Source organism: Ciconia boyciana, chromosome 5 (assembly GCF_034638445.1).
Source record: "Ciconia boyciana chromosome 5, ASM3463844v1, whole genome shotgun sequence".
Lineage (NCBI taxonomy): Eukaryota > Metazoa > Chordata > Aves > Ciconiiformes > Ciconiidae > Ciconia > Ciconia boyciana.
The window spans coordinates 9,982,188-9,994,215 of NC_132938.1; the positions used below are offsets into that span (position 1 = coordinate 9,982,188).

Here is a 12,028-nt window from a genome sequence, read left to right on the forward strand (position 1 = left end):
ATGGAGGTACTTAAATCAAGGACTGCTGCACTGAAATGTTTAGTGCCTGGTACAAAGCAAGTGAGGGAGTGCCAATACTGTCTAATCTTAATCTAATCTAATCTAAATTAATCTAATCATATAAATTCTCTATAGCGTGAGTAGACAGACATAGGCTCTATTGAGGGAGGTTCTAGCCCCAGTAACTGAGGCATTTCCTTTTCTCCAGACTATATACAGAACTACAGGGCATTCAACCGGTGGTGATTCAGTCTGATTAAGTCAGGTAGTCCACCCAGAGTGAAGGGAACAGGTAGGAGATGTGTAGCATCTGCATGGACCAAGGGGCAGGGGTGCTAATGCTTGCATTTTGTAAAATAATCTAGTGATGAAAACATTCAGGCTGGAAATGGGAGATTTGATTCCAGTCTCAGCATGGGAAGATCTGAATTTACATTGCAGGGAGCTAGTGCTGGGCTTTTTAAATATAGATTTTAAACACTGATGTTTAAAATGCAATACAGCTTAATGTAAAAATGCATGTGTGTATATATATATATATTATTCTATGTGTGTATATAATCTATACACACCCCTATACATAAAATAGATATTCTGGAGAGCTGAAATTGAAGTGTTTTTCTCCCCTTCCCAGTTGGATGCCCTAAACAATAAATTGAATGCCCTTGGCCAGCTCTGCCTTTGGTTCAAGGACTATTGATGACTCACTGCAAAAGATGGTTTAGAAAGCATTCTCACTCAGGAACCCAAGATGTAGTTTTAAGTTCTTCGAAGTTAAATAAAGCCTGCAACCTAGGGCTCTCATTTCCTAAATGAGTTTTCCAAGTACTCATCTTCTGTAGAGCGTTTGGATTTTTCCAGAAGACCTACATAAAGTTTAGTTAGCTGTTCACTAAAACAAATTCACAAGAGCTTGTAGGCTGATGAAACATATGCTTCTGTCTTCCCAGAAAAGGTAATTCTAAGCATGTATGAAGCATTAAGGAGAGTTGGGCATCACTTAAGAAATGGTAGGCAGTTTTGGAAAGAATGCAGAATGTCTTGACTTATCTAGCACCTGGGCAGGACTTAGGCAGAATGGGTAACAGTGTGGACTTTTGCAGGTTTTCTGCAGTTGTGAAGAAATGGCAGCAAACATTAAGATCTAAAGTAAGGAAACACTTTTATACTGTGAAGGTGACTGAGCACTGGCACAGGTTGCCCAGGGAGGTCGCGGAGTCTCCATCCTTGAAGACATTCAAACACTGTCTGGACATGGTCCTGGGCAACCGGCTCTAGATGTCCCTGCTTGAGCAGGGGGGCTGGATCTGATGAGCTCCAGAGGTCCCTTCCAACCTCAGCCATTCTTTGATTCTATAAATGCGTTTTGAGACAATATTGGAGTTCTTTTAATTTCATTGCAGTTATTCTCTTCTCTGTCTATATACTGACAGAATGCAAAGTCCACTCAGAATTAAACTCATTTTAGGTAAAGACAAATGCTTCAGTTCAGCAGCAAGTAAATACAAAATCAGAGTAATCTTTGTATATGTCAATGTGGCTATATTGATTTGATAATCATGTAATAATCCTTGATAAAAATAAAAATGTAATACTCTGACAAACTTGTATTCACCTTTAGAAATTCAGCCTACTTATATAAATTATGTATAAAGTACGAATCTACTGTAGCTGGGTTTTTTTCTAAAAATGCCTACCTGCTCCATAAACCACTGAGTAAACTATACGCTTTGCTTGCTCTCTATCAGCATGTTTCACTTGTTCACTTGGAATCCCCTTCCTAAACAAACAAAAATTATACATTTTCAGTTAAAACTAATTTAAGTTGTTATCCCCACAGAAAATATATTTAAAGTCAATAACCATTTAATAACTACAGACTTGTAAGATATGAACAAAAGCACTTAAGGGCTTGTGTCTTTGGCCAGGAATGCACAACTTCTTTACAAATTTTGGTGGTGATAGTCCATCGTAAATGAAACTATTTTAATCTTCATCTTCTCCTTTGCTTTTCTTTTTAATCAAATTCTTGGCTAGGAAAAGTCCTACTACTATATTATTAGTTCTTTAGATGAAAGAGGATTCAATACTGACCCATAAGAAAAATTAAATCTTTCCAGCATTTCTTCAAGACACGATGTATATAGAGACTCAAGTCTGACCTAAAGCTTATTTAAACAAAGGTTATATCAGGGCTTCACTAATAGGAATATCCAACCTCTTATCAAGAATAATGACTGATAAAAGCATGCACTGAATCTCTCCATATGTCTTACAGAGCTCCACAATAGAAATGCTTCATAAAACAGCAGCACCGGCTGTTTCTTAACTAGAGGGTGTAGCTAGTTTACTCCCAGCAAAGTATCATCCTTCCCGGTTCCCATTCACTCACCAACTGATGTAAATAGTCCTATGAAAGGGCTAATGGATTTAGCAGTTTGCAAATAAAAAGCTAGGACTCTGCAATGTCAAGTACATACCACCTATGCTTTTCCTTATCCAAACGTAGCTTCAGAAAGAATGCTGACATAATTGACAATTGACAACACTGAAGAATATTGATAATTTCATTTAAAAGGAAGTGCACTGAGGAAATCCTGATCATCTACTCACACTCTGAAAACAAATACCTACACAAATTGTATTTGGAACATAGAGATGAACTGCTATCAGAGATACTTGATGACATATGCACAATTTGTGAATAAGTCTCCTCATGAGTCTGTTCATGATGATTTGGTTGCATTTTTAAAAGCAAAGTTTGCTATGCTTTGTTACGAAAGTTTTTTGCCATGAAAGATGCTTTGTTGTGAAAGTTTTGGCTGATGAGCTTTGAGAAAATGGCATATTTCTTTGTATCTTCCTGAAGAAGAGTCTTTCACCATTACTATGATATTCAAACACCTAGAAAATCAGCAGAGCCAGAAATTTTGCTTGCTTGGCCATACACTGATTTTAGCCAAGCCTATGCACAGTGCTGGTATAATTAGGCACTCTGAATGATAAACAGGTAGACCTTGAGTGCAATCAGATTTAAGCAAGTCCTTATGGCAGTACAGATTTTTTGAAGAGGAAAAGTAAAAATGAATATGATTTCAAACCTTCACTGGGCAAATAGTCTTCGGTTTCATAGAAGCTCACATTGTTCCTTTTAATGCTACTAATTGCTTAAAGATAAAATGGACTTTTCACTGCTCATTTTAGGCTGAGAAACATGAAGAACTGGATAATCTAATACACAGTGTTTTCTATCTGTAATGAAGGCTATTCCCACTTAAGTCAATCATTCTGGTAGCTGAAGACTCTTAGAATTTGCCTTCTTATTTATGCCAGGTCAAAAGTTCATGGCTCTTTTGAATAAAGTAGATTGAGATTCCCAAATGTACCTGAATAAGAGGACAAAGAGGCAATTGGAGCTAATAAGTGCAGAATTAGGAAACTAGACATCATTAAGGATTTCCTGAAGCAACCTCTGGCAGAAAGTCTGCAGGAATTTCCTGAAGAACCTGGCAGAAAGCTACATATACACTTGAGAAAGCATCTATCCAGATCCAGGAGGGAAAATAGAATCTGATAAGAGAGTAGATCTTACCTGAGGACCTTTCTGAGATGAAGAACCAAGACTGAAGAATGCTGGAACTAGGGAAACAATACAAAATGTAATATTGCTTTCCTAATACTGTATAATTTGAACTAGAGGCCTGGAGAAGGCAAGAGATACAGGAACAAGAAGTACAGCAATAGAGTACAAGAAGTACAGCAATAGAGTTTACTTGCAGATTTACTGAAGTCTGAGGCTAGAGACAACTGAGAGCCAAGGAGTCAGCAGGGGGTGAGTATGTTAGCTGCTCACTTCTCTGGAAAAGAAGGGCTATAATAGAAAGAACACAGTGGGTAAGAAGTCATGGATATCTGTAGAGGAACATACATACTTATCAGGTCATGGTACTGAAGAAGAAACAATACGAGAGTCTTGCTGGGAGGGACTGGTGGTTCTAGAGCAGCTTTAACAGTGAAAGAAGACACTAGAACTTGATTATGTGCACAGTGAGACCCACTGCTAGGATTTTAAGGATGATTTTGCATTATCCAAGCTTCAACTTGAAAGGGCTGACTGGGAAAAACAGAAATAGACCTACTGCTGTAATCATGATAGGCAGTGTCAGGATGAGGATCCTGTGTTTCCATTGTAAGCAATCACAATAAAACCTTGCCTAACACAGTTATTGATGCAGATGTACACGCATCTTGTGATCATGGCAATTGCAACAGTCACTTAGCATTTCCCGATCTTTGGTTAGTCATGATATACATGAGAAGCAATTAAAATTTCAGAGCTTTATGTCAAATATTTCTTTTAATATAATACTAAAACCAAAATAGTCAGTCTACACCTCCTAGTGTGTCAGAGTGGGAAATGTGAGCACTTGGCAGAGAGGCATTACATCTAGCACTCTGTATATTTGTAAATTTATGTACCACATTCAAGAATCCAGAATAATAAAGTATGAAATTGCCATATAAATCACAAGTGCTTGAGCAAACAGAAGTCATTAATCAAAACGATTCCTTTTTTTTCTAATAATGAAAATGTTTTTTTCTGTTTGTATTGACAATGATTGGTTTCTACCTAGGATGCTTGATTCCTTCTGTAATAGGGTGGCATTCCTGCAGTTTGAGGTGAAGACTATTTATTCCTTTGAATAACAAAAGGGGGGGGAGGGGGGAAATTTCTCAGAAAGGCAGCAGCCATGTTAGAAATCCCCAGTAGGCTTTCTTCTTCAGCCTGTTTCCTCTACAAACAAATTTATATTTGTGATAATTAATCTGTTTTAATGGGTACTGTGAGAACCTACTTAAAGTTAAAACTTTTATTTTGGCTTTGGACTCATCATGAAATACCATGATATTGAAAAGAAAACATTGTTATCTTCTTACTTGTGTAAGAAATTTTTAAGCTACAATTACTAAGCAAGCTATCTAACACATGAAAATACTCAGCACTGAATTTTGGTATGATGTAAAATAGATCTATAGTGGAGATGCATTGTTTTCTAATAAACTTGAATCTGAAAAAGGAAGCTGAATGGGCATAAAAAAGCCTTAGCTGCTGGGCCCAGTCAGTGACATGGAGGCAAACTTCAGCTCACCCAGTACTGTATGTACATCGGGAGGAACAGGAAGAACGTTGATGCAAGGTAATAGAAATTGATGCAGAAAAAAAAGCTCAAGAGAAGAAAGGATTTGCTGCAGGTTTTGTTGCGGAAATAGCACAATTTCTGAAGTCCTGCAGGAAATATATATGCAGTTATTAGTTCTAGCATGAAACATATTTTTCCATTTAATGACATCCTTCTCATTACTCTCTCTCTCAAATACGCTATTTGTTCAAGTTCATAATCAATATTATCATCATCTTTAAATTCCTCCTGACTTGCCATCTCCAAATGTGCAACATTTCACCTCCAACATTCCTGTCCTTGCCTGCATACTTGTCTCAGTCTATTTCCAAATCTCTGATTTGTTTGTCCTTTACCTTTCTTCATTTCGTACTGCTCTGCAAGTACTTTGCTTTATAGTACTTTACTTGATACACATCTATTAGGTAGAATAAAGAATGGACTTCAGTGCTGGAAGACATGTTCAGGTTAACAGATCTCATTATTCTTGGAAGGAGTTAGCAGAGCTAAACAATGTGGAAAGGTTTGTGAGGACAGCAAAACAACTTACAGCTGAAAATTGTAGAAAATCTGACAAACATAGTGAGAGTAGAGATATACAAACTCTTTAAAAAGGTGGTTCTACTAAGAACTGGGCTGCGTGCCTAAAAAGGAACAGCTGCCTAATTCTTAGAGTGAAAAAAATGGAGAAAAATTTTCTAGCAAAACTAGACATTTAAAACTATCTTTAAAACTAAAAGAAAAACTATCCTTTATTCTTGGAATAAAGGATAACATTAAATTATTAGTAAGAAACATACAGTACAGATATAAAACTTAAAAACAGGCATATTACTTTTTCAGAGATAATATCTTGAATATTTTCTATAATTTCTCCAAAATTCACTATACATTTTCAGATATTAATGGGGTCTAATGGACATCTCAAAGAGCTTCTGCTGAATTAAGTCTTAAGTCTTTAAAACATATGAATACCAAGTTTCTTTATACCCAAGAAAAATATGGCAATCATATTTGTAATTTAAGAAAAGCTTAACTACAAACTAGAATAACACATTTAATACAGAGTAGAGATCTGGATGGATTTATTTTTAACCTGTACAGAATGTTAAAAAGAAAGAATTAACACAATCTTTAGTATACAGAAATGAGCACACACAGCATAAAGTATATGAACACAAAAAACCCAAAGAGGCTACAGGGCATAAAGTTTGAGCAATGCCAAAATAAAACTTTGAGAACAGGTAGAAATGGAAGGAAATCAGTCTTAAAAGAATGCGATAAGACATTTCAGCATTTCTGGGAAATGTTGTATGGTGATGGGAGTCAGCTATTTATATACAGGAAAAGGTAGAACAAACTTCTCAAACACAGTATCTGGCAGACATGCCTTGATCTGCATTACATTCCAACCAAGCTAAGCTCAGTCATAATAGCCACAAAGCTCTTGGCTGCTCTCCTGCATCTGCCAATTAATCCAAGTCCTAGCTGTGAGCTGTTGATGTGGGAAACAAGATGGAGTGCCATTAAATTCATTTTACACATGGTCATTAATGTCCAATAAATGAGTGAATATATGAGTGAATACACATTCGTTCATCTGACTGCTTTTACAGCTTTTTAAAATTTCATCAGTGAACTGTATAAATCTCTCATTTTTAATCACCTGTTGCTATTTAATAGCAGATGAGTGTTGTATATTTTGGAACTTTGTGCCTGGAACTTTGTGTTGGCATATGAAACTAGTACAGACAGTTTATGTAATTAGTGACAACTGCAAGCTTTAGAAAAGCTCAGTTTTACAGTGGTATTGCCACTGGATAGATCATGTAGAAGGTAAATTCTGAAAAATTACGTTTTCAATTACATTGGCTTTATTATACCTAAGGCAAGCAGAATACATACCACAATGTACGTGAGCATCCTAAACATATGGAAAAGATTGGCTACACATAACCTAGTCTGCTCACTGTTAATGCAACGTGCAAGAATAAGCAATTTTTTTGAAAGCTGCTATTCCATGACTAATGGAAAATGCTGACTTATGAGACAACTTATGAATCAGGCATACATTGTCTCAGACATTTTTAAGGTAACACGTGGAAGCGATCTTGGAACAACTTTTGCCTGGCTAATCTCTGTTACAAAATACAGAAAAGGAAGAGGTTGGGAAACAGTTTCCCTGAAGCCACTGCCATATCAAAATAGATCACGACTTTTGCCTCACGTGTCAATCAAGAGCCAGGCGTAAGGTACATGCAGTTAGCCCATCTAGATACTTTTATCATACACAGTTTTAATGTATGGTTTGATACAGAATGCCCAGTGAAAACCACATATATAATCACATATATATGCCTTCTATAACTACGAAGCATTTGCACAACTATGTTCTAAACAAAAAGTAGTTAGATTGTCTTCCTCATAAGAAGAGCATAGAGACATCAGGATGAAAAATGAAATTTGTCTAGACTGCCCAGAAGAGTGGAAGTAAAGTTAAGATACTTTTCTAAAAAAAGGAAAGAAGCATCTACAAAGACTGAAATGCTGACTACAATCTTGTCAGAAGGGAAACAGCAGGTGAAATAGCCAACAGAAAGATAGACCTTTCTGATGTAACCTAAGTATATATTAACTCATTTTTTCTTTTATTTCTTTATCTGTGTCACTTCTAAACACTTCTCATGTCTCATTCAGATGTTATGTCAAATGCTTGTATTCACATTTTTATCATAACCTGGTTTGCGTAAGTGAGATATAAGGTTACAGAATAACAGAAAGAAACTCCTCACCCAAGGATATGCACCAATAAATGAATCAACAAACTAGGGCACTGGGATATCTTAAGTAGTACACCACATTCCTCACATCTCCTCCTCCTCATCTAAAGGGTAATACACAGGGTCCCCATTTCACGTATATTTATCCCCACCTTGGCATCGGGAGAGCCAGAGCTGCCTTCCAGTGGCCACTGCATATGTTGGAGAATCTCTGGCATGGATCTCCCATGTAAATATAGGGGTCATGTACTTACTTATACACAGAGGAGAGAGGGTCACAACCGCCCACTCAGGGAGTTTAAATTTGTGTTTTATTTAGTTCAGAGGTTTTTATAAAAGCTTTTAGTTGTGTTCAACTTCTTTGAATGAGACTACAGCACTGTCAGCTTGATGTCATCCTTCATATACCACAGCCAGCTCTGCAACATTTTTGTCATTGTGTCTCTTTTCCCTCTTTGTATGCCACCCTACCAAACTGCACTTTAATTTGTTTTATGTCTATTTAGCACAAGGAAAAGCTTTATAACTCCTATAGAACTCTTTTGCAAGACTCCAGAAGCACTTTAGGATTTTAAAAGTCTTTCCAGTGGTTAATCATCAAATAATTTATTTTGTCTGAGTAGCTTCTATAGTCCATTGCATGAAGATTTATTTCATTGTATTTTACAGAAGATAAAGACATGTCTTTGCAGTTTGCTCTGTGGGCCAGAAGTCTTCTGTTGCAACATTTTAAAGTAGCAGGGAACCAGGTAAAGAAATTGCAACAAGGTTATATCATAAATTATAGCTATCATCAGTAACAATTTGTTGAAAGATTCATTTGGGAGTAAAGTGATCCATCATCTTTATTAAGATATTTACCTGCATGTTGACGTCCCAGATATTGGATATTGAAGAGATAAATTAGACAGCACTTATTTTCAGTGCTCTTGACAAAAAAGGTCACTTAGAGATTTTTCTTTAAAAATGCACAATTCTGGACATCTGTCAGTTAGAACAGAAAGTCCCTGACATTGATGAAGGTGCTTGAAAGTGTGTGAAAGAGCACGTCCTACCCTGCAACCTTCACCTTTTCTCTCCTTCACTCCTGCAGGAACAAAAAAAAGGGCTTTCTTCCCACATCTGTAGTCTCTCTTACATAGTGAATTACACAGACAAGTGATATTTATTTCTGAGTCATGTGATTGCTGAAGGAATTAACTAACTAGAGGGCATTCTTATTTTAGGGTCTTCAGGTCTACGAGCACAGAATAAAAGGAAGTCAGGGTAACTAACTCCTAGCTTCAGGTGCCAGTGTGAACATCAACAATGACGGGCACCATCACTGAAAGAAGAAGTAAACGCAAACAGATTAAGGGGTCTATACAAATTGGGATGACATAAAATTTGTCAGAGGCCATTTGTATAAAACAATAATGTCAGGGATCAAATGCAAAGTAATGCTTTTGGAGTTCTTTCTTCACTTATCACATCCACTTTTCAAGCTTTTCTGTAAGAGGCTTCAAATAGTGAAGAAGGAACAGAAGCCATTTTGGGAGATGATACAGGTAGCTGTAGCAGAGTATCAAATAATTACCTATCTTGGACCTGTCAGAAGTCTCATAACTTTATAAAGAAATAGATGGAGCTTCAGAGCAGCCTTTAGACAAATACCAGAGAAGTGAAACAGAAGGAAATAGAGTTCTTAATATATCATCAAAAGATGATGTAACTGCCATCTCAGATATTACATGGAACAAAACATGGAGCTATAATGTTGTTACAACAATCTACAGTTTGCTCAGGAAAAACAAACAGGGGAAGAAGGCAGGAGATGTCACACTACATCAAACTGCATCTACATAGTTCAGAAAAAAATAAGAAGCAGACAAATATCTTGGTAGGGCATTCAAAAGAGGAAGAAATCAGTCATGCTATATATGAGGGTCTTGAACAAATGGGTTCTGCAGAGACGGATGAGACACTTCATATCCCATCTCTTTCAATCTTCACTAAAAACACCTCTTGCAGCTTAAATTTCTATTATGCCTATGATCACACTGAATTAAAAGCAAAAGTAAAAGTGAAGAATGAATTGCCTTTGCATTCTTTATTTCATCAAGATTTAGCTTGACACTAAAGTTAATTGAGTTAAATGAAATAAACGGAAACATTTTATTAAGCTCTAGACTGTGCTCATAAAATGTGGCATTTTATCAAAGTCCCTCTAGAAGGAGACGACTATTTGGAGACAGCTTTTCATCCACAAGAAAGCCTCTCCATGAAATTAGCAAAGCCAAATGTTATCAGACACCACGAAACAACCGAGGACTGTCCAACCTCCTCAGAACTTGCTTTTTCACTAGTTTGTGTGTTAGTTGTGGTGGTGACAATTCTAAAACTTTATTTTTCATTTATTCTAGAATGCAAAGAAAGCATTTAATGTGCAATAATAATAAGCTTCCAATGTGACATAAAATTAAGCTGTCTGGTTAAACTTGTAGTTAACAACCTAGTTTATTTAAAGCTATTGTTTAGCTCTTCTAAAAACAAAAGCCATTATGGTTCCTGAAGACTTTGTTCCCTCTGCCTTACTATCTGCTAGTCTAAACAAATGTCACAGCTGCACTTCTCCAAGGGACAGTAAACTACAAGGTGAAATTTCCATAAGCTGCCATACAGACAGTCTGTCAGAGTGCAAAGCAAGACAAGTGTTAAATTTCATTAATATCAACTATTGCAAGTGAGCTTTCAAAACAGATAGAAATGGCTTTGCTGCAAAAGTAAAACTGTTAAAATATTCCACACCACCACCCAACAGGCGTTGAACTCAGAGCTTAAAATGTTTTAAAACTCTGATTCTGAGAAGGCAAACTGAACATCCTCCCTTTTACTAAATTTCAGCATTTAGAGTTGTTATTTTTTTGGGGGGAAGGATGGGACAAGGGAGTAGAAAGGAGTAGGTGGAGAAAGCGATAGCTAATTAAACTACTACATGAATGCTCTTTGAAAAAACACTACAATAATTAAACACCACAAGCCAAAACCTAGATCTGTCTTCTATCTCTCAACAGAAAAAGTTGAAAAAAAAAAATTATATATATATAAAAAAATAAAAATAAATAAACCCTCATTTGTGGAGGCAGAGCTAGCTACCAAAGGTATTCCAAAGGCAAAACAAAACAAAACTTATTACAGCTATCATGCACATTATATTTGCAGATGCCACAATTTTCAAGTGTTTCCTGTCAGACTCTTTTGAGGACTACCTTTCAGTACAATTCTTTTATTATGCAAAAATGTAACAGTTACTACAATCATTCATTAAGAAACAGACATATTTCACAAGTGATGTTTATTGAGAGAAGGATGAAAATCCCAATCTAGAATTAGTGCTTTTTGCCTAATACAAACAAGCTGATTTAAATAATGATGCTTCTTCAGAAAAATGATTTAATCTGTTAGCCTTACAGAAATTTAAGTAGAAGTAATGAACTATACCATTAATTACATACAAGGCTAAATACTCCTAGGCCGAAACTGGAGTCATAATCTGAAGATACAATTACAGCTGATTTCACAATGTTTTCAATCAGATATAAGAGACTGCCTAATCCCAAAGTGAGTATAATAATAGGACAGAAAAGAAACACAGAAATGCAATATACAGAGATCTTAGAGATGTCTTCCAAGCTATTTCACAGCAAACTCTTCTCCAGCACAGCAGAGGAACAAAATTAGATAGCACCCCGACACCATTTCCCCCCTCCAGACTATAGTAATTGAGAACCCATCCCTACATGCTGCACAGCTTGAGAAATAAACCTTTTCACAGCGTCTAAAGAGTAATAGAGACTATTGCTTTCTGCAGGCTATTTTATTTGCAAATAAGAATTATTAAAGTATAGCATAACTGTATAAAGTAGGGGATGAGGAATTAGAAACAGAGAAAAGATGTAATAATTGATCGTGGAACAACTAGAAAACAGTGTGGTTTGGCTGTGGAAAAACAAATGCAATTTCTGGATGTCAAGTGAGTTATTTCCAATGACAGGACAATATTAGTACTGCTGTACAATACACTGGTGA

General features: G+C 36.3%; 1 protein-coding gene across 1 annotated transcript in view; it reads right to left on the reverse strand.

Annotated features, from left to right (window-relative positions):
* The window catches only part of POLN (DNA polymerase nu), a 125,976-nt gene that overhangs the window by 39,159 nt on the left and 74,789 nt on the right, over positions 1 to 12,028 (reverse strand). The window contains exon 19 of the mRNA XM_072861913.1: positions 1,698 to 1,780. Within this exon, the coding sequence (XP_072718014.1) occupies positions 1,698 to 1,780 (83 nt within the window). The remainder of the gene's footprint in view (positions 1 to 1,697; positions 1,781 to 12,028) is intronic.